The 24,019-nt window shown below is 40.9% G+C and overlaps 1 protein-coding gene across 1 annotated transcript in view; it reads right to left on the bottom strand.

The window, feature by feature from the left end:
• The window catches only part of wdr70 (WD repeat domain 70), a 49,578-nt gene that overhangs the window by 15,043 nt on the left and 10,516 nt on the right, over window positions 1-24,019 (bottom strand). Inside the window, exons 9-13 of the mRNA XM_074617471.1 lie at window positions 23,889-23,965; window positions 12,813-12,987; window positions 1,286-1,385; window positions 796-880; window positions 560-698 (exon numbers count right to left, since the gene is read on the bottom strand). Coding sequence (XP_074473572.1) covers window positions 560-698; window positions 796-880; window positions 1,286-1,385; window positions 12,813-12,987; window positions 23,889-23,965 — 576 coding nt within the window. The remainder of the gene's footprint in view (window positions 1-559; window positions 699-795; window positions 881-1,285; window positions 1,386-12,812; window positions 12,988-23,888; window positions 23,966-24,019) is intronic.

Here is a 24,019-nt window from a genome sequence, read left to right as displayed (position 1 = left end):
TTCTGCGTGAACTGATATGACATTTTAGCAGATTTCTGAGTTTCTAGGATTATTATTCCATAATGATACATAACGGAGGCTGCTGACTGCACAGTTCTGTCTCTCTCAATTCCTGTGGTGTACACTACTACATAGTTGCTGTTAGAATTTTATAAATACAACTAAAATAAATAATAGACCCAAGTTCTAATCCGTTGGAATAATTCTGTGTTGGGTAAATAGGAAGTTAAATAAATCTCCGTATCAGGCTAGTCAAATCCGTCCGGCTGTCATAATGAGGCCTTAGACGGTTGTTGCTGTGTTTTCAGGGAGCTGTAACCAAATAAAAACATTTTAAGACTGCAGTTTTGTTTGAGCCCAGACTTACAATGAGGAGGAATGACATGCACATTGATTTCATTAGGTTTTCATTATGTTTCATTGTGCATTCATTATGTCTCTTTTCCACTGCACGTTATTTGGGGTCATTTTGGTTTGCGACCAACATATCATATCAACCAGTTGAAAAACATCTTGCAATGAGAGCAGTTGCGGTTGCGGAGACTGGAGCGGGACTTACTGCATTGGTGACTTCTATTTCATAGACCCGCTGAAAGGAAGTTCGGTCGAAGAAAACCAACTTCCCATCTCCCTGTTCTCTCTTCACAGAGGTCCCTGTTACAAGAAGCTTGTCGTCAGGGCTAAAACAGCAGTCAGTCCTAATAGAGAAAAATCACACACATACAATATCATCAGTTCACGATCCACACATACTTTACAGTTATCAAACAGATTGTTATTAAGATGACAGTTTACATTGTAAAGTTGTTTTCAAGTCCAGTAGCTACGTTCACAGGCTTCTTGAAGTTACGTATATCCCACAACTTCAGAGTGTCATCGCCTAGAAAATAGAAAGAAAACAACAGGTTAAGCTGTAAATTGTGATATTTACTTTCTAAGTCGCCACAGTTGAACTGTTATTTACTTTGGCTTTTCGTGACTATACAACAAGGCTGTAAGAGTTATTTTTCATTTACATTACAGGAGGACTCTTCACAGAGTTATTCCTGTTTGTCTTTGTGAAACCTCCTGACTAGATCACATACCAAGGAGGAACTCAAGTGTTTCTGTGTGTATATATATATATCTCTTGTGAGTATTCTGTGCTTCTGTTATTTTGCACAGGAGGAGAAAAGCTACATCTCCGCTTGCAAAAAAAACCATCACTTTGGATAAAGGATTAAGTATTGGACCTAGAAACTGGAGGCTCTGAGCTGGGCTGTTGGCTGGCTGTGGGGTTTCTTACCTCCTCGTGAAGCGAGAGTCACGCCATCATAAGAAAAAGAGAGACAGGAAGTGTCTGATCCTGGGATGTGAGCTTGCCGACAGTGGAACTTTGTATGGACCTAAGAGGAAAAAGAGAAACATTGCATTATATTTTATGACGACAAGGCTGGCATGAATGGGTCAAATAAAGGTTGAATGACATTTCATTATTCCAGGTGATGTGCTTGGTCTGTTTATTAAAGTGAAAGTCTAGCACAGAGGTCATGATACTGTAGCAGCAACTCACTCCCGTTTGTGTCTAATAAAAGTTATGTGCGAGTGACAAAAGAAGAAATACTTGAGCAAACACAGAAGTTAATTTATTTTTATACCGTGGATATGTCTCAGTAGACATTACAGAAACAGAAAACCTAGACCTCGATGTAATTGATCATTAATTACAGATCAAAATGAATAAATAGTGCAGTCCTGGCTCTCTCTGCCTTTTTTTCCATAAACACGTTGCCTCGGTCACTACTGCTCATCAATATTAAAAAGAGCTCTTATAATCTCCTGATGTACTACAGTATGAAACTGCCAATGCTTTGCTTCAGTAGCAGGCGTTCCAGTTTCTCACTGCGGTAACAAAAAGAACCTTTTCACTCTCCGTGTCTTCAAAACAACACACGGTTTCCATTACCTCCACGAACACCAAACTATATGTTTAACTATGAAGCTCAGCTACAACTTATGAAATACCAGCAGCTTTACACACTGTACCCGCCGCACTCTTTAGCAAGACTACAGACCACAGAGATTTACCTTGGCAAGCTTAGGTGCCTGTCTGACAGATTTTGATTTTTCCCCTTGCTTCTACCTGAAACAGTATTATAATATTCCTACTTCGTACAGTTTACCAGCCAATAACGCACATCAGACACTGTTTTACCAGCAGCCTCAGGGCTAATATTCTCTCTTATCATTAGCCAATCCTTAAACAAGTGTTATGTCGCAAGTGTCGGGCCAGTAACAACAACTGTTTTAAAGTGTCACATCAAATATCATCAACAACCAGGATTAATTACAAATGATGGACATGTGCCAGAAGCATGGGAGACAGCAGTAGCTTGAGGCTGAGAAGATTGAGATTGAAAAGACGTGTTTAAACACAAAAGTGGGGCTAGGAAATAAATAAGTAACACAGTCCTCTCCCTAAAACAGTTAAAGGGCAACTCCACCAATTTACATATTAAAGTCAGGTTACTAGTCATGGGGAGTACTAGCCAGCCTTAAAGGAATTTTCTCAAGTCTGAGCAAACATAAGGTTATCTGATGATAATAATATAAATATAATACTGCCATTAGGATTATCTTGGCTTGGGCTTGGATATTACATTTTTTTAACAGAAAGCCTATGTTACAAACTAGCAGTAAGGGGTTTGAAAGTCATTTACAAGGCAGGAAATGTCTGATGAAAAACTACGAGTCGCATTATTATTTATCTGAAACTGAAAGAAAATTAAAGCCGCCACAACAGCATCAAATTTGGGGTCCGATTAGGTCATGTATTGTGTAGTTAACGTTAGCCGCTTAGACATTCTCTGTCCGGATAGATTTTTGTTGTGTGGAGTGGACACGGCACTATTTAGGAGGAAACTTATTGGGCCTCATTGACGAAAATGGAACACGGCAAAGCAAATAATTCGCACCGGACACCGTGTGCATAATTGTCAATGCGGAAAATTCTAATTTATTCGCATCGCACTGGTGAGAAATGTCTTTTAATCTTCAACTATTTTAATGATTAATCATTTTTTCTAACAAAAATGTCAAACTGATTGCTTTTCTTTGTTTTATGTGATAGTAAACTGAATATCTTTGGGCTTCAGACCATTGGCCAGACAAAACAAAGACATCACCTTGGGCTTCAGGAAAGTGTTATGGGCACTGATCATTATTTTCTGAAACAAACAATTGAAAGAATGTATAATAATCAAGAAATTAATCAGCAGATAAATCGATAATGACAATAAGCCTTAGTTGAAGCCCTAAATATGAGTAATGTAATGTTCTGAAGCAGAGACAGTGCACACCCAACACAAGTCACAGCAGCGTACAATGGAAAAGGAGAGGCAGTCCGCACGCTGAGTGTTGCAGCCCCCCAGGCAGCGTTTCCACCATCAAGGTCTTCGTCAGGCAAATCATGTGAATATAATTTTGCCCGTGTAACTATTTCCTCGGCATGTTGCTGTATATGAGAATGACAGCTTACTCAACTTGGCTGTGATGATCAGCATGCATCGCTGAAAACCAAGTAGGCTGAGTGACCTTTCAGTTGGGGTCATTCTATAGAGGTGAGAACAGACTGGTTACAAAAGCTGCAGGGAGTGGAATCTCACTTTTGTAGCTCATGAAGTAAAAACAGATAATGAGTTATTTTAAAACAGTTTGAGGAGAGGCGTTTTAGAGACAGTTTGGAAACAATTAGAAAAACTACAATAAACCCAATTAAGAGGTCCAAATTAGTCCTAATGAATCCCAGCCACTGCAGCAATGTTCCCCCTGCAAACAGAAGCGTTTTAACTTCTCGTTGAAGCAGCTGTTTTCAAGATGGCCAGCCGCGCGATGTGCTTCCTCAGTGCTCACTCTGAGCAAGTGGTATACTACTGTAGTGCAGAGAGTGTGTGTGCCAAGATCTGCAGCTCCAGGCTGGAAATAACCCAGCTAACCCCCCCCCCACCACCACCATCACCACCACCACCACCACCACACACACACTGTAATTCTCTCTATCTTTCTCACACATACACACAAAGGAACAGCAAGAAGAAAAGCTCTCTAAAAGGACACGGCCACCCAAAATGTGGACAATGAACAGAAGGGAAAAAGGAGATAACCAGTAAACAAATATGATGTTAAAATTCATTTTAAGCTTGCTAACCTTAAGTGTATAAAATGTTCTATGAAGACAAGAAAAAAAGTTATAGCATTTAGAATTTTTGATTTGTTTAACTCTAGATTTTATAGTTAGGGTTACGCAACTAATTATTATTTTCATGGTCAATTAGTCTGAATTTTAATCATTAATGATTTAGTCTACAAAATTAGGGCTGTCGGTTTCTTTGGCTGACCAAAGAAATTCTTAGTCGACTAATACGATTTTGTCGATTAATCGATTAGTTGATTTAATTGACAGATCTGTGAAACCCAGTTTCTCCAAAAAGAATCGCACAAAAGCACCACTGTAAATCTTGTTTTTACCACAGATTTGCCCACAAGTTTCTTGGAAATAAATCATTCAGCATGAAAAGACAAACAAACGACTAATCAACGAAAGAAATCTTTGTCGACGAAGACCAAAACGACAGATTAGTCGACACTAGGACATGACATCATCTATCTACCAATGTATTAATGAAATATGTCAGGCTCATGTTAAGCACATCACAGTTTCTTGGAAATAAGTCATACAGCATGAAAAAAGCATAAAAAAATTACTAATCAACAAGAGCTGCAACGATTAATTGATTAGTTGTCAACTATTAAATTAATCGGCAACTATTTTGATAATCAATTAATCAATTTGAGTCATTTTTTAAAGGAAAATGTCAAAATTCTCCAATGCCATTTTCTTAAATGTGAATAATTAATTAATTAATGAATTGATTGATTCATCGATTAGTTGTCAACTATTAAATTAATTGCCAACTATTTTGATAATCGTCAAAATCCTAATAAAACATTTGAGGACGTCATCTTGGGCTTTGGGAAACATTGATCACCATTTTCTGACATTTTATAGACCAAACAACTAATCTATTAATTGATAAAATAATCAGCAGATTAATTGACAATGAAAATAATCATTAGTTGCAGCCGTATAATCGACTAAAGAAATCTTAGTCGACTAAGACCAAAACGACCGATTAGTCGACTAATCAACTAAGACAGGGCAGCTCTTTATAAAATGGCGATGTCTTCAAATTGATTGTTTTCTCCAGCCATTAGTCCAAAATCCAAAGACATAAATTTGAATGCACAGAGATGTAAAGCTCAGAAAAGCAGCACATTCTCATATTTGACAGTTATGCTTGATAAATGACTTAAAACGACTAAATCGATTATCAAACTAAACTAATTGTTTCACCACTAACTGCAAAGCCTTGATGCCTGTGTTTTTTTCTCCGCTTTCTTCCACATACTTCCTTAGTTTTACCCGAGTACGGCCAGATTATAAAGATCGATCATTAAAAGACAGCGGTGAAGCAATAGTCTGGGAAGTAGGCTTGCTAACGCTCAAACAAACATAACCTCGGTTTATCCAGCTACATTTTCATTAATTCTAAACGGAATGCAAATAAATCAGTGAAAGGAGAATTGCAGCAATACGGGCTTTTGACTCGGAGAGGTGGATAAGGAATTTGAAGTGAGCACAGAGTGTGGAGGACAGATAAGATAGAGAGAAGTGTAGAGAAATGCTGGCAGCGAGAGCAGGAGAGAGAGGAGCGTGAGGTGAATGAGTGATGTGTCCTTATGATACAAGAAGGAAACGAGGTCATACTTCACTTCCAAAGTGAGTAAATGGAGGGAAGTTATTAACTTGGACGAGACAGATAACACTGTTACCTTGAACTGTAGATAACGTGGGTTCCACTTTTCCAGGCGTTGGCCATTTAGCCTCTGTGGTCTCTCTAGGGATAATTTTCTGCTTCCCATCATCATTTTACTTGTAAAGTACCTTTGACTCAAATCCACTCTCCTTATTTCTTATCTTAGATTATCTTCCTATTCTTTTATTCGCTGCATTTGAAATTGACTTGGTTGAGAAATAAAAGTCAAGAGGTCAATTTAATATAAAAAGTACATTTTCTAATCTTACAGCCAGGCCACAGGCTATCTCAGGACTACTAAACAGAAGCTAACGCATAATGTGTAAGGCTTAAACCCAGTCAAACACACAGTACTCTACGTTGAGGGTGCATGGTGGCCGACTGAGCTTTGAGAATACATTATTTGATCAGCCTAAAACAAAAGACATTGGGGGGACAATGACCACTGCCACAGCTTGTGTGCATGGAGAATGGGAGCGTATCCAAACATTTCCATTCATATAACTGCGAGCGCATCTATGCATGGAGGCACAAATAGGTTGGGAGGGGTGGGGTCAGCGGACTATGAACAGCAGGGTATGCTGATGAACCCTTTTCCTGTAATTATCTTGTCTTATGAGTTGTTACATGAAGCTCAATGGCACACCATAAAAGTGGGTCTAGTGGAGAGGATAGTCCAGGCGGGAAAATCGTAGCATTGTATGTACAGTGCAGCGTTGCGGGGGGTGAAAATATACCGCATCAAAAGTAGATAATACACCATAAATATACAACGAGGAGAAGGTGATGAAATCTGCTTTACATAACTCCAGAGAGAATAGCGAAGACGCGTTTTTTTTTTTTTAAAACATAGCCTCGAAACACATGTTTTCTCGCCATAGCTGCGGGTTTCCTCAGGTCAACTAGTAAGAAAAGTTATGAGCTCTTCTTGTCCGACCCGTGATGAATCATTCCACAAAATGTTTTTTTTTTTTTTCTCTTTTTATCTGACGTCTTTCTTTCCAAAATGAACACCATCTGCTGTTGGCACATGCTGGGTTTTAACTCTCACTTTTATGTCGTATGTGTTATGTTATACTGCACTGCAGTGACTGTAGTGTTAGCACAAAAAAAATAAAAAATTCTGTCATCCTAACAGACAAACAGGTGGAATGAGGGAAAAGACGAGCCATGTTCAACCTTTGGAGTAAATTATGAAGAAAAAAAAAAGGCAGGAAATAATAAGACCTCTTTCATTTTGTAAACTTCATACATAAAAGTAGTGACTTTGCCAGTGGTTATTCTAGCTGCTCATTGCAAACATAAACCCCTCCAGCTATTTCTAGATCATTTACTGCTGTTGTGAGAGCTTGCGTGTTTATTTACTATCCTGATGTTGGCTGGCATTGGTAGATGCCATGGTGTTTGCTTCCTGTGATAATCTACACAGCCGGCTTGTGAAACCGGATTCTCGTACACAGTTTGAAACTTCTCTCGCGCCTTGTGACTTCCTCTGTAAACTGTGCCCTTCTCCCTGGCCCAAACAGGCATCGGGATAAATTGTCACAATTTCATTCAGCGAGCCAATGTGAGCATTTTCCCACACAGATATGCATGTATAACGTTTCATGTGAGATTGTGACACACGCGTACACAGAGTCCTAATTCACATCTCCACCCATTCGGCAGCAGGAGTTGATAAATAGCTGCAGGAACACAGCGTTGGGTTTCATCCGCAGCAGACTATGATAACAATCTACCACAGGACCAACTGTTCCTGACCACACTATCTGGGTATCATTATATAAATACTGTATGGCACTGTATGGCGCTGCCTCCCCCCCCCCCCCCAACCACCATACTTTTACAAGCGCACACCTGAAAGACTTAGTGATGCCCACTGTGCAGTCAGTTGTAACATCTCACTCTGACCTCTGTTCGTTTCTGAGGATCGAGTGGCCAAACCGCAGTCCTGAGCAGCTGCTCTGATCTTTCATGGAAATCAACAAGTGGTGATGGGGAAGCCGTGTGTATGTGTGTGTTAGCGGATCACACTGGACTGAGTGTCCGCATGATCTGACAGCGTGTTCCCTTGAAGGGACAGTATTCCTCTATGTCTCAGGCTGCAAACTGCAAAAAAGGATTCTGTACATGTCGTTTCCAGGTCTTTGTCCAGAGTTAAAACCTGGGTGAGGAATGAGCACAACGCTGAAAGCTGAAGCATTCACTTGATAAAAAGCACTTGAGCTACAAAGATTGATTAATTGATTAATTGATTAATCGATTAGTTGTCAACTATTAAATTAATTGCCAACTATTTTGATAATCGTCAAAATCTTTTAAATGTGAATTCTGGTTTCTTTACTCCTCTATGACAGTTGTGGACAAAACAAGACATTTGAGGACGTCATCTCGGGCTTTGGGAAACACTGATCAACATTTTTCGCCATTTTCTGACATTTTATAGTCCAAACAACTAATCGATTAATCGAGAAAATAATTGACAGATTAATCAACAATGAAAATAATCGCTAGTTACAATGAAGGCTGTAGGAATGAGATTCGGTGTAAATGTTTACGATCAGAATGTCTTTAGATAGCCCGGCAAACGCTTCCATGAAGACATATTCATGATGAGGGTCGTATATGTACTTTAGTCCGTTATCAGATCCTAGAACGTTTTTTCTCAACATTTTCATTGGACTTTAAGGGACTTTCACGAGCAATTGTTCGTTTAGTTAGTCTGAATCAGAGTTAAATTGATACTTTTGGTTCGTTTTCCATTTAGTCTGGTCCGCTTTCACAGAGCAAATTAAAGCGGACAAATAAAAGCAATTGTTGCTGAGGGACGTGTACGAAGGCAAATTTATCTTTTTCATCTCGAGAGCTGCCACTTCTGTGCAGGGAATCGCGGATTTTGATACTGTCAACGTTTTTCATTTTTGACTCGGCACTGATTGACTGCGCACCAATCCCTTCTTCAGTCAAACTGGAAGCAGTTTATGACTTTATAAACATCACTGTTTTCACACACTCAAATTAGCATATTCTGTATGTCCTCTTCGGCCCAGATGTCAAGTAAACATCGGAGTTTTGCAACCGGTCTGTCCTCTCCCACTCATGTTAACCTGTTGTTTACCTACAAAACCCTCACAGGCAGCCTGCGTTTTTGGTTGGCTTGGAAACGGTCCAAGACCACCTCTCATAAGCGGTCTCGGATCGGTTGTTTTGGTACGCACCAGGGTACGATTACTGCGTTCACAAACAAACTAACCGCACCAGAGTTTGATTAAAACGGAATAAATGCTGGCTTGTGAAAGCGTCATTCCATTTTAAATTCCCACAGACCCATCTTTTATGACCCACAGAGTTACTAGTTTACAGTGATACTGTGCAGTCGTATTAATTCTATTGAGGGCCCTATTAAGCTGGTAACTATAAATTATTTGCTGGCCAGCACTGGTGGTCAGTTTATGCAGGTGACAATAAACTGCGTGTGACTAGAATGAAAACACGATGTTGAGTGGAGGAAAAGGAGCCTGGAATCTTAAGTCGTTTTATAAAGAACAACATGGGCTGAAGACCAGAATAAAGAGAATAAATGAAGACAAGACTTCATAACACATCGAAATTAATCTGATTAAAAACTATTTAAAACTTTTTTCTCATAAGTATCGATTGCGATGACAAAGCCAGCAAAAGCAGAGAACGAGAGAAAGTCTGCCATATCATCTCATGATAACACTCCCCACCGGTGCCGTTCATCAAAACCACCTCTCTTCTGGGGTCCCACTTTGAAGTCTGGAAACATCCAAGTCCACCAATGAGATCATAACATTCCCCAGGTCTCTGTGGTAATGTTGTTGAACGGAGGCCTGCACCCTGGACGCACAAACTCTCACAGAGTGCACATTACCTGGCAACCATTTAAATGCAGTCTTGTAATTCTGGCACCGACCCCTCTGGTCAGAAAGGGAGCATGCAATCACTCTCTGTGGCAGACCACTAAAAGAGACCTACTTGTACCCCCATCATAGGATCAATCAACTCATGTCAGGGTTCAAGAGCACGATGTGTCATCCTCAATAGCTTCTCTTCGGGCTCAGCTCGAGATCAAGGTCATGTACGTGATTGATTGTGATTGATCTGCCTGCATATTCTGGCCATGAGTAATAGTGGCGATACAACAGGAGATAGGCCTTGTCTGGGTGGGGGGAGGGGGGGGGAGGTGGGTAGCAGCAATAAAAGCATCGCGAGGTCAATTCCTTTTTAGGCTTGTGGCTGAATTCGAGTCAGCAGAACAGGTTGCTGATTAGGGCAGAGGGCACCAACTAAATTCTTGAGCCATTCAGACAGGACAGGCTCCAGTGGTCAGGCAACAGACATGACTATTGTAAGCTGCTATGGGACGCAGGGTAAATATTTAGCTTGGAGAAAGAGGGGTAATAAATTTCGGAGAGCTTTAACCCAATGACTCGGAGCCTGCTGCTCTGAGCAGCCCAGGGGTGGGATGATGAGTGAGTGGAGTCCACACAACACGGGTACACGGAAGCACAAAAGCTCTCACAATAGGAATCCTCCATCTAAATACATTTTTTTGTGTGTTGTGCGATTATGAAGTTGACTGTTGGGAGTAATTATCGTGTAGCCTACTTCTCATTTGACTAATCTGGATAAGCCCCTCTGTCCAATCAAGCTGTTCCAACTCACTAACTGCAGCTTAATTGTCACCGTCACTATTCTCAAATGAAATAACAGAAGCATTCAACCGTGTCCATGTATTGGGGTTGGACAGATGAAAAGATATAAAGTGGAACAGAGAAAATTAAGGGTGAAAATGTGGCGGGGGGTAGAAAAACAACTTCTTATTCTCTTCAGATAGTTCATGAAAATAGACCAACCAGTAGTTCAAAACGTATTGTTCGGTTGTCTTAGAGTATTTAGCAACATCTGTGTGCAGACCTCCATCAATTTTATTTTCTCTCTTAAAATGTGTGTTCATAGTGATTCAGGGCTCCCAGGTGAGTATCCATAAAGTGTTTCTCACACCGTGGAAAAGGCAACTTGTGAAACCGTGTTTGCAAAAGAGCTAGTCGTAATGTAAGACAATACCAAACTGGAACGATGCCTGCAATATATCACCTTTGAAAATACTGAATTATTATGAGTACAGCAGGTCCTCTCAGCTTCCCAACAGGAATGCACCTCTTTTTTTCCTCTTCACATCTGTATCGTGGAGCTACATTTTGCGTGTGAATGAGCAAGTGAGCAGTAAGCTGCAAAACAGGCTCCTTTTGCCGCCCATACACTAACCAGAGACGGGTAGACAAGCAGGCATGGGTTAAGGTGTATCCATCGGTGATAAAACAAATCGAGAGACCCAAAAGATCTCCTCGTTGAAAGATGGAGGAGGTGCATTCTGCAGCCTCGGATGGAAGTCATTTTTATCTACAGTGACTATTTGTCAAATAACTCGAGTGAAAACAGCCAAATAAGTGCGAGCAATGCTATTTAGGAGCCAAGATCAACCATTACCTCAACAATGTGAATCTTGAAGAACGGAATGAACACTTTGATCACTTAATTGCCTCATTAACTAATAGTGGAAAATGTACAGAGGGAAATTGTGATTGGGCCTCCCAGTAACTTTTATGTAATCATCACACGTCAGTTAATTCAGTTACATAATCAGCTATTTTGAGCCATGCCAGCGGTGTGGCTCTAGGGAAGGGAAGGTCGGTCCACTGCTTTGGTCCACAGTGAAATATCTCAACAACTATTAGATCACTTTGGTGTTCCCTTAAAGGGATAGTTTGGGTGTTTTCAAGTGGGGTTGTATTAGGTACTTCCATCCATAGTCAGTGTATTACCTACAGTAGATGACCGTCGGCACGCCCCCTGCTTGGAGAAACAGACAGGAGTACCAGCAGGGGAGCAAAGCAATGTACTGATGTGGACGAGACCGGCAGCAAAATGTATTTTAGCCACTTAAAAGAAAGGCTCACCTAAGAAAAACAATCAATATTAGTTTAAGTGTACTGTGTGAACTGAACGTGAAACTTGTCTAAGCAAGCTCAAAGCCAACAGACTCCGTTGACAAAAACAGTATGCTGTAGATAGAAGAGGTTTCACTTTCAGTTCAGTTCCCCGTCAGAAAAAATTCGAAATATAGCATACACTTAAACTGATATTGATTTATTTAGGTGGGCCTTTCTTTTAGGTGGCTAAAAAACGTTTTGCTGATGGCCCCGTCCACAGCACTGTATTGCTTTGCTCCCATGTGGTAACTCCTGCCTGCTTCTCCAAACTGGGGGCGTGCCGACCGTCATCTACTGTAGGTAATACACTGACTATGGAGGAGTACCTCATACAACCCCACTTCAAAACACCCAAACTATCTCTTTAACATTTAGCACCATCATCAGATCAACATTTTAATTTGTACAATACTTTGGTTTATGACCAAATACCTGCATAACCAATGACGTTCCCATCAGCCTGAGCTTTACTACAAGTGCTAATAAAGTGATTGTTAACTAAGATTATAGCTGCTTAACATGATGTTAGCATTTAGCTCAAAGCACCACTGTATTTAAGTACAGCCTCACAGACCCTCTAGCGTGGCTATAGACTTGTTTCTCCAGAGTTTGGATGGAATGAGAGAACTCTTACTTTGTTAGTGCGATAACAGGGTCAATACAGGTCAGACAGACTATTTAATAATATTCTCAACTACTCCCCGTTTGGACAAATGCATTTTAAAGCCAGGCATTTTGAATTCTGGTCAACGTTAGTGACTTGTTGAACTCTGGCCTCTCTGGCCTGTGACCGGATGACCTGAGTCTCATGACTCTGTGCCTGAGGCCGTGACAAAACAGACATCCCATGTTTACAACCTACTGCACATTGAGGCAGTTGGTATGTGTGTGTGTGTGTGTGTGTGTGTGTGTGTGTGTGTGTGTTTGTTTGAAGACTCACGCTGAGGTTTCTGTCCCAGATCTGGATGGTGCCATCCTGGCAGCCTGCTGCAATGAGCTTCCCGTCGCGGCTGTAGGTGCAGCACGTGGGGATGACCTTCTTCCCCTGGAAGGATCGCGGTTTGAACACAGACTTGTGACCCTTCTCCGAGCTCAGGACCCATGTGCGCACAGTGCTGTGGACAGACAGGGTATTTAATTTATACTCACCCAACTGTCATGAATCCCTCATAAAACATCTATCCCTCAAAACAAATTTGGTCATCAACACCATCCACCACTGTAATAAATCAGTATCACAGAGAGATACAGTGTGCCTCAGCCAGTCTCATGAACATAAGGTGAGGCAGCTACAGTATGTGTTGCAGGGTGAGGGGTTAGCAAACAGCAGGACAGTAGATCAGTCTGACAGGTGTGTCGGAAGCGTGAAACCATGAAATCTTTGGACACATTATACAACCTGGACCGCTGAGAAGGAGGAATTAAAATGCAGACTTTTCATACAGTATATGTGCATATAAATTTTGATGGTTTTATTCCAAAATGTCATCAAATTTAAGCCCAACAGGAATCCTTGCTGGTTACAGGTTTATATTTCAAACATTGAACACATCATACTGACTTAAATGGTGTTATATAAAAAAAAATCTTATACTAACTAATTTTCATTATAGCATATGAAATGTATCCATCAAACCACTAAAGAATTGACATATATTTACAAATAAACAATGCAAAATTATGAGATAAACAGACTTCCATCAATCATCAATCTACAAATTAAAGCTATAGTTGGTAATTCCCTTCAAAAACATTATTGTTATATTAGTTGAAATACTCATTACATCCCAACAACAATCAATAAATCAAATGCTCTGACAAAAATAGATGAATAAAATCCGGTATCTGTCAGTATTGCTGACTTTCTCGCTAGAATTAGCAACGTTTGGAGCTAGTCAGCAGCGTTTCATTGGAAAAGAGTTGCCATCACTGGGCTGGGTTTTTCAGTTGGAAATTTTTTTTAAATCTAGCGTACTCTTGCTAGTTTCTCAACATTACCTACCCTAGCTTTAAAAACAAAATGCATCTGAAACTTGAGTGTTAACTTTCAAATGATCAATCATTCATTGCAGTTAGCAATCCTAAATAATCTGTTAAAATAAAAAAAAGGATAAAGTTACTCAAAAAAGCCTTTAGAGCAAGATGATTATTTAGGCTAGTCAAAGCCGTTATCAGTATTTATGCATACTTTAAATTTCAAAGTCGAGTGGACAATGATTTGAGTACACCAATTTGTTTAGCTTAAAACAAGGTGGAACGTTTCACTTTTGACCCCGTTGGCTTGCTGTCTAGAGGATGTCCAAGCAAGGGATGTCGCACACAACCTCCACCCACCAAATCCAAATCTTTTCAATCAAGTAGCTCTGTATCTTTTCAGGGCTTTTGTGAAAAGTGTGTAAGGCAGGCTGCAGTGATAAAAAGAAATTAAAAAGAAGAGAGATATAGAAACTGATAAATAAGAAGACAAAAATGATGAGCAGCACTGTAAGTGACCTCAAGAGCCTTAAAGCTCCACATTTAGTTATTGAACTACCTGACTACACACAAACATGTTTAGCCAACCTCTCACACACCCACGCCAACACTCACGCCAGACAGAGCGTGTCCAAATGTGTCTGTGACCCACTGTTTGCTTTAGTGAGCATCACGACCTTTGGGGTCATGAGGTCAGCAGAGGAGTATAAACACACAGGCAGGGCTGCTACTAACAGCCAGGCAAGGATTCCTCCATGACCGGCTACAAAGTCACAGACACACAGACACACAGACACACACACACACACACACACACTCAACTGTGTTTGGATAACTCTAACAATGTAATACAAATGCCAGCTGAAGACATATGGTTTGAGTGAGAACTGGTAAGGGGTCAAATAAAACTCTGTTTGATGCATAGTTGTGTTTAAATCCACATAAACCGAAGCTGTTCGTAAATCAAAAAATACCTGCTGGAAAAATAAGATACAAAAGCCCAATATATAATAAGTAGGTTGCCCCATTACAACCTTGCACTGTACAGTAAGTGTTTACATGAGCAGATATACGGGTGTATGTGTGAGAGTGAATGAGAAAGAGTGATCGCCGTGGACTGGATGACAAATTGGTCCACCTGCTGCCTCACACAGACATCTCTATTTTGTTTACAGAAGACTGTAGGCGTCTGTCAAGCCAATAAAGACAACATAACCTTTCGCGTAGCACACAAAACCTGGAATGCTATTTATCGTAAGGGCACTTTCCAAAACATGGCACTGCTGGCTGTCAGGGGGATAGAACAGAGAGGTTGGAGCCCACCAGTGTCGAGCCAACCCTGAGCACGGGGCAAAGACTGCACACCCTCACCTGTCAGGGGCAAGACAGAGCAGGGAAGGGGAAACTGTCTTTAAACTTGTAAAGTAAGGGATAATGTACAGCTAGCGGCTCATTGTTGTGAAATAAACCCAGACAGGGCTATGCGGGTGGACCCTGATGCGGAGCAGAGGGGTCTTGCATCGCCCTGAAGGGGTTTATCTCACAACAGTGACCCACTAGCTGTACATTATCCTGCTTATTACACGGCTACTTACTTAAAAAAATCAGTAATTTAACACAAAAACGGTCCGCCAGAGTACGACATCAGAACTGCGCCCATAGCAATGATCTGTTATACATAGCAACAGTCTGCTATAATGAAATAACAGACCGTAGAACGCTGTGATTGACCAGTTAGAATCGAGTATTCAACAAAGCCTTGTAATAATTAAAGTTTAAAAACTTTCTGTCCCCTATCAGAGTAACAAAAAAAATCAAAAGGAAGTGATCGGCAGCTTCACCTAATAAAAGTTGCACCTTTATTCCAGAGGGAAACATCTGGGGCACCGTTTTCTCTCAGAGGAGGTGGTTGTTTTGGGAAAGAAACAGCAATAAAAGAGTGAGATGTCAAAATATTCACATGCACCATGAAGAAACCGCCAAAAACTGTGCGCCCTTTCCTCTTCCCTGTTTTCCCTTCAATCAGCAGCCCCCTTTTTCGCTTCAGAAGCAGAGGGGTGAATGTAATAAAATGAGACCCATACATCCTCAGTCATGCGTGTGCACTTTACGAGGTAGCGCAGTCGTTCACACATCAACTGAGGAGTGACAACTCCCCAGGCCCCAGATTTTATCTGTCCGTCAGGTTACAGGCCTAGTGGGGGAGATGGTTGCTGGGATCACTTTCCCAGATGATGAGATAAGGAAGAGCGAGGGATAAGAAAGGTGTACGTCTTGTATGAGGTTGTTTATTGGTCAAACTCCGGTGATGGGGTTAGGCTGTGTTTCCTGATGGCCGGTTGACTGACTAACTAGGGCTCTGTTATGAGAAACGCGGATTAGGAGGGGAAGTCGGTCCATCTTGCATCGCAGCTGAAGGGGAGATAACGGAAGGATTTTGGGAGGAGGCGTACACACAGTGGCACTCAAGCAAGGCAGCAAAAGAAGAAACACTCTGGTCTGAGCACAGATGCTCTGTGGGTACAGCGAGATGCTGATTCACATAAATTCACAACATTATTAGTGTGGCTCCGAAGTGGAAAATCAACCTAAAAAAAGGTTTTAGCAGGGCAGGTGAGACCACACACTACAGCAGCAGATCTCATCATATTGTAATTCAAGTGCTCTGAGAGAAAACTAGACTTCTGTACCTCCTCGTGGCTCTGTTTTCGAGCTTTAAAAAAAATCTAGCCCGTGACGGGAGACTTTGGCCAATCACAGGTCATTTCAGAGATAGCGTTCCTATTGGCTGTGCTCTGGCTGGTGGGCAGTGCTTGGTATTTCTTCAACTGATCTAAACATGGCTGTCGGGTCACAAACTTTCTCATTTTACAGCTAAACAGAACACTACAAGATGTTTCTGAAAACATTTGAGATGAGAAATAGGCATTACAGTAACAGAATATTGATTCATATTTGATCAGCGCTGCCTATTTAGACCGTTTGATCGGAGTTTGTGAGTGATTGACAGCTGCTCAGAGACAGCAGGCTCCAGCTCGGCTCTGATTGGTTGTTTTCCTCCGGTCTGTGAAATCTTGCAGATGCCGTTAGGGGCACCAGAGGACACAGAGGCACATGATTTTTTTTTTTTTTCAGATTACCTGTCTCATACACTACTGTCAGGATATAGCAACCGTTTTATAAAAATCACTTTTTTAAAATCATATTTGCTACCCACTGCTGCTTTAACCTAAATAGTGAACGCAATAACTGCAGGAAGTTTGTGCAAAACGAGTGATTTGGATGAATTTAGAACAGATTATTTCCTGTGAATATTGAATCAGAGAAGTTATTTTTAGGAACTTTTAATACAATTCTGTCTGTATTATGTATTTTTTTTATTATTAAGAATCATACATACTTAATACATACATCATAAATACTTTTTTTATTTGACAAATTCAGCGTTTTCTTCTCCCTGACTCTTGGCTATTGTTCTATTAGCACTTAGGTTGTTTTAACTGCGTACTTTTTTAATGCAAGATGAGGCTGTTTAGCAGAGACTGTGAATATAGCTTGTGTTCAGGTCTTCACCGTGCCCTTATCCTGTGAGATTTTTTAAAAGTTTATATCTTAAGTAATAATCCAAACATTAAAAAGAACAATTTCATTCAGTTTTTTTCACATAAATGAATGAAATACTGAGATATAGGCCAACTGTTTATCTTTTTTAAAAGTTGTCTTACACCCCTTAAAATCAAGAAGGCCTCGCGACCCCCTGTGAAGCTTTGGCAAAACCCTAGTGGGGGTTGGGACCCCCAGGTTGGGAACTAGTGCACTACAGGAACAAAATGCTTAACTCAAGTTAAAAGAAGTCAGGACAGTTCTTCAAGCAATCTGGTTGATAAGAAGCCTCCCCATAAGGAAGTGGCCAATTCAATAAGAAAAGAAACAAACATTGTATTCACACACTGAAGATCTAGAAGTTACTGTCAGTCAAAAATTCAGCCATGACTGTAAACTGAACAAAAAGGATAAATGCACTCCTGAAAGGTACGGTATGTGCGTTCTTGGGCAGGATATGGAACACTTGCAGTGTAAAGCGGCCAACAGTTTGAGATGAGCTGGACTGTGGATGAACCTGGTGTGTTTAACTGTGTGAATCGCCCCAACATGCTCACACAAACTCTGCAATGTCTGTCCTCACTTCTGATCCCCGTTCTGTCACGCAGATAACACTTAATTTCCACCCCCTTTCCTTTCCCCTCAAAAAAATCCAAAGTAAGCTATCACCAAGCATTTGGCTAAAAACACTAAAGAAATAGATGACCTACTTACTTGACAAGATCAGTATGCTAGCAATTATCAGTGAGAGAAAATACTGACTTATAAAAAGTGCCTACTCACATGCAAAAAAAACAATTGATTACCGGGATTTATCCAAGCAGTAGATCATGATTCTGCCTTGTGTGACTCTATTTTTGTGGCTGCTCTCCAATGATAATTCCTTAATGTGTCACATAGATCACATTATGTGTCTGGTTTGAGCGCATAAAGACAAATAATTTGCTCCTCAGCAGTAAAAAAGGACCTTCCATGTTGTCCTCTGGGCCTCCTTGGGTACAGCTACACATGCACGTCCAGCTGCAGCCCTGACAGCAGGCCAGCACGGAGGGAATCCCTGGCATCCAAACCTCCTGCAAACATTCCTCAAATTGTGTGTATTTGTGTGTGTGCACATGCGCAAGTGTGTCTCAAGACAGAAGTAACATGTGGGCTCAATTAGAAAGTCGCCGTTTGTCCTATCCTCTCTGCTCCGCTGGCTGAAATTTCAGTCACAAAAAGAGCATAACATGAATTTTTGATGGCTTTCCCGGAGCACTAAAAAACTACATCAAGTAAAACCAACAATCAGAAATGTCATGTCCTTGAAGCCACTAATGAAAAGCTTTCGTTGAGTTATAGTTTGTTAAAGGGTAACTTCGGTACTTTTCAACCTATTTTCCCATGTTTTTGTGTCTAACTGACTAACAGGGACAACAATTTCTGAAGTTGGTCCAGTATTGAGGGAGAGTGCTGTAGACATCAGCCGCTCAGAGGCTGCAATATGGTGCTATTGGGGCAAGTTGGCAGCGTCATTTACGTCCACTAAAAGTGCTTGCTTTTGCCATGACAGACTCTGATTGTTATTATAAGTGTCTGACATTATGGAAAGAGTCTCGCTCAAGGAGAAGTCTCGTTCTGAAATCTGGCGAGGTGACGTGTTGCCGCAAGACAACGGTGGGATAGTGGAATACTGTTTGAGTACAGCAAGCGCAGCTTAGTGTTATCTAAAAGAATTTCATGGCTGAATATTTGGATGATATCAAAGATGTGGATGAGGTCTTTGAATTCGAAGGCCACCCGTATTTATTTGAGCCAGAGAATACGGATATTCAGATTTCACAACGAGACTTCTCCTTGAGCGGGACTTGGACACAATAACAAACAGACCGGACGAAGGAAAAGGTCAGAAAAATGTTTTATTTCTCTGTAGGGTTCCATCCATAATGTTGTCAGGCACTTATAATAATAATCCTGAGCCTGTCAGTGGCAAAAACAAGCACTTTTAGTGAACGTAACGTTACATTGACGCTACTCACTTGCCCTCACAGATCGTTGTGTGGCTGCCATAGCGTTCTCTCCCTCAATACTAGACTAATTTCAGAAAATATTGTCCCCATTAGTCACTGAGACACAAAACATGGGAAAATATGGTCCAGGTTGAAAAATACTGAAGTTACCCCTTTAACAATTCTACAGTTTGCGGTACGGTTTGTTAACTTTAAACAGAGCATATTCAAGAACTCTTAAACCACTACTGTTGAGGATTTAAGTCATTAAAAAAGGCTGCAGCTCTTAAAAACCATGATTGACACAAAAGTCCCTGCCATATTTTTAGTTTACTTCAAGTTCAATCCTGCCAAAGGAACACTTCCACCGGGAGTAAATCCAACACATATGGCCTTCACTTTCTGAGAAATAAATCTGTGGTTTTCCAACAGGTGTCCAGTCTTTCAGCAAAGACTTAGTTAAAGTGTCTCCATGCTTAATACGCATTTTCCCCCTTGGATCAAACATGTTGTAAAACATTTAGCCGTTTAACAATCACACGACTCTCAAACAGAATGACAGAAGAATGTGAAATGTTGACACGTTCTCACCAGTCCGAGCACAAACTGAAGCCCCCCATTCAACCGTCAGTGTGAAAGGACAATCGCTACCACCCTGCTGCTGCATTATTATGTTTGTTTCATCAGTACTTCCCTCTCATCCACTTCCTCTCAGGGAAAAAAAAAGTGTCAGTTAATGAAATCATTCAAGAAGCTGGGAGGCAGTTCTTATGAATGAGATTCCACCCAACTAGGGGGACCTTTAATTAAGGAGCTGGGCGGTCCAGTGATCATGCTTAATAACCTATTCAAATAAACACAACAAAGACTCTCTTACACGGGAAGAAAGACAGCAAACCTAGGTGTTGGTCTGATGTTTAAGCAGACACAGCCAGTAGCAGACCCCCACTGGTACTACTGGCCAACTGCCGGTCCATTCTCTAGAGGCCCACTGACTACAGTATGGCCTCTGCAGACTCTATAGTTGATCAAGGTGGCCTGATGGAGCTTAAGAAGGACGAGCAAGAGGCAACAACTGAGTGTGATAAGCTGACACTCCTGTCAATCAAGCAAATACTCTTACAAACATATAAACCGTTCTTTTTTCTTCAAAATCCCAACCAATGAAATTAGCAATTTAGACCATAAAGTGTTGAAAAAAAAGACTCTCTTTCGTAAGTTGAAATTGCAGAAGAAGTCCTCATGACTTCATTCCTGGGGCCAGCTCCAAAAAGCAGAACTCATTTGCTGAGTAAAATCCAGAACCCCCTCATATCTAGATGGATCAGCAAATGCCTGGCTGCCTGTCATCTAGCTGAATGTACAGGAGCTCTGCTCTGAGGATCTCATGCTGTACTCTCAACGATCCTTAAATTTACCAGCACAGAACAAACAAACATGCCTGCTAAAATCTTAAAGGTTATCATTAATTCAGAGCGGAATTCAGAGAATATCTATTGCCTCCACACGGCTCTCAATATGGAGACGGCTGAGCCAGCAGCTAGCAGCTAACGGTGCTAACAGCATGAACAGAACAAACAGCAACAGTGCTGACAGAGGTAACAGTGTTTACCTGGGGGGAAACCGGAGGGTGGGTGCTACGCTTCCGCAATGACGGCTTTATCAACAGTAAACGCCCTATGAGCGCAGTGCTCATAGAGAGACTCGTATGCACCAAAATGGAAGCATGGCCCGCCAGGCTATGTAAATCAGTGTTTCCCAAACTTTTTTTCTGGGGACCCGCTTTTTAAAAATGACAAACCATCACAACCCTTTACTGCCATTTCTGCATCACCTCATATTATCTTGAATATGTAAACCAGCTATTTCGAAGACATATACATTTGATAAATCACACCTTTGTTTTATGCATGTGTTGTTGAAAACATATACATACATTAAATACTTTATAAATGAGACCAAATAACGTAAATGGCGGAGTTAACAGGCTATCCCATTCTTCAGTAAATCAATAGGATTTAGGCCTACATTTAACAGGCCCTTGTTTTTTTCCTCTCATCAGTAAGACAAACCAAATGTACGCTAGCCTTTCACATTAGATTCTATGTTATGAAGTAGGCTACAATTATCAGAACAATATGAACATTCAGGCTTTCTCGTGTGGCTCAAAGGTGCACTGCAGATATCAGTCTTAAATAACAGAAATTCTGCAAATTGACCCTAATAAAATCTCCTGCAACCCACCTGTGGGTCCTGACCAAGTCTTTGGGAATGACTGATGAAAACAAAGCACAGAGAATCTCGGATTACAATACCCAGTGAGGGAGAGTCACTTCACTCTCTGCTCAGGTAGACATTACTCAACTATATCTTTACATATCAAATAGTTGTTTGCTGCTATATTAACGCTCTGATTTTCAAATTTAGCACTTTTAAATGCTTAACTCTAAAAATGAGGAGTTACCAGAATACAGAAACAATGAATTATGTGATCAGTGTGTTTGGCACCTGTTTAAAACCCTGGCGCCTACGTTCTGTTTGCACTGGAGGAATGAGAGGGACTTTTGATTGAAGAAGTGTGAACTTCGAGGGGTTGTGTGGTTCAACCAAGAACGTCAAGTACTGCACTTCATCACCAAGTAGCCCCTCTATTGCACTGCACATTTAGTAAAGTGATGACAAGTGAAAGTGCAATATGAGAGATTTGACATGGGGTTATATGGGCAGCGTCTTTCACCTGTAAATCACTATTAGGCCGTCACTGCCTCTTTCCATCTCTGAGACGCAGGTCGCGGTGTTGACCCGCTCTGCTGCTCTGAACCCTCCTCACATACAGCTGCTCGGCCTGCGTGAATGGTTCCCTGTGCGCTCCTCTCCGCTGTTCTCCTGTGAGCTGGCCAGGACCAACACCCAGTGCTAACGTGCCAGGGGAGGATTTCCAGAGCCTCAATAAGAGCTAAATAAACCAGCCTCAACATCTGGGAGAGCAGCAACACTGGTAAACACTGGGCCGCGGCCTGCCCACAAAGCCAGGCCCTTGTTTCCACTTAATGATGATAGCCCTGGATTTCTGCACTGCTGCCTGTCACACTCACTTAGACTCATCACTGTGCTCTCACTCAAAGTCACACGCTCCCAAATATTCACTCACACCTATACGCACGGCAAAAGGTTACAGCTTCTGCAGTCATACAGGACTAGTGCTGCTTTTAAGGAGGCAGAAAACTGCTAAAGCTCTGCTTTCTGAAGCAAAATGATTATTAAAATGCATGTGTGTGTGTGTGTGTGTGTGTGTGTGAGGTCTTGTTATCTCCTGCAGTGTTGCTCTGGTCCAAATCACTGAATACAAATAAAGGGCAGCATTTGGACTGCATCCAGTATAAAATGTGCCATATGTCAATGCACAGCTGTGAAGCCACGCTACCCTTTCCAGAGGAATAATCTGGACTAGAGGACTCCCTGCTGGCGACAGAGGATGAGAGCAAAGAAAACTCTTGGACATGACGTACACAAGTTAGTTGCTCAGTAAGGATGATTCTGAATAAATGATGGGACAAGTAATCCTAATATTACAGAGGTGTTTATAAATGTTATCATTAATTATGCCACATCCAAAAAGAATTTCACCTGACGAGATAAATTGATATTTTGTTTTTTTCTTTAATTTAAAAATGTTTTTTTTTCTGCACTTTCCTGACACGTCATATGGAACAATGAAACAAAATGAGCAAAAACAGACTTGGCAGGGGTATTTCCTATAATTGCTGTTAAGCACAGCATTTATCCTGTTCCACCCAGTGGATCGTATTTTGGACTTTCTAAGTATTTAATGGTAATAACGACACATTCTAGAGGTTGGGGTGTAACTATACATCGATCTGGTGCGATGTGCGATCGATTCAATGATCAACGATCCAATATCATTGATGCAAAGTGAAAACATTGATACATATCTTCATCTTTAAGGTAAGCCTTTATTTTGAAATCCACATGACACGACTGTGTCACCATTTTTGTCCAAGCGCACCTCCTTCATACAGAGCCCAGTAATAAAACAGTCAAATCATATTTTAGTTGCATTTAGTGAGTTGATATAAATGTAACTGACTGTGTTATATGGGCAGATGAGGACCCTGAATTTAATCCAATCAAAATTGTATTGTGGCAGACTTTGTGATATCGACAAATATCGTATTGTTGTCCAAAGAATCAATATAATATCGTATCGTGATTAAACTTGTGATTTATATCCTTATATAGTTGTAAACCAATACATGTTTCATATGCCTGTCTGTGCATGGAGTGGAGTGACTATTTCTCCTTCTGAAAATGTTACGGATTATCATTGTGATGGTTTATGTTTACAGTAAGTACAATATTGCAGCTACAACAAAGACAAAATAAAAGATTCTGCTTACAACTCAGAACTAACTACACTTATTTACACTCACCCATCATTGGAGCAGGTCATGAACTCTTCCTTAATCTTGGGATGCCAGCAGCCACTATTCAGCATCGCTGTGTGGCCCTGAAAAAAAGCAGAAAGTGAAAATTAAAAAACCATAAAGCAGGCACTAAATTG

The sequence above is a fragment of the Sebastes fasciatus genome, chromosome 19 (genome assembly GCF_043250625.1).
Source record: "Sebastes fasciatus isolate fSebFas1 chromosome 19, fSebFas1.pri, whole genome shotgun sequence".
NCBI lineage: Eukaryota > Metazoa > Chordata > Actinopteri > Perciformes > Sebastidae > Sebastes > Sebastes fasciatus.
The sequence above is the reverse complement of the archived record's forward strand: the minus strand, read 5'-3'. Positions and strand labels throughout refer to the sequence as shown.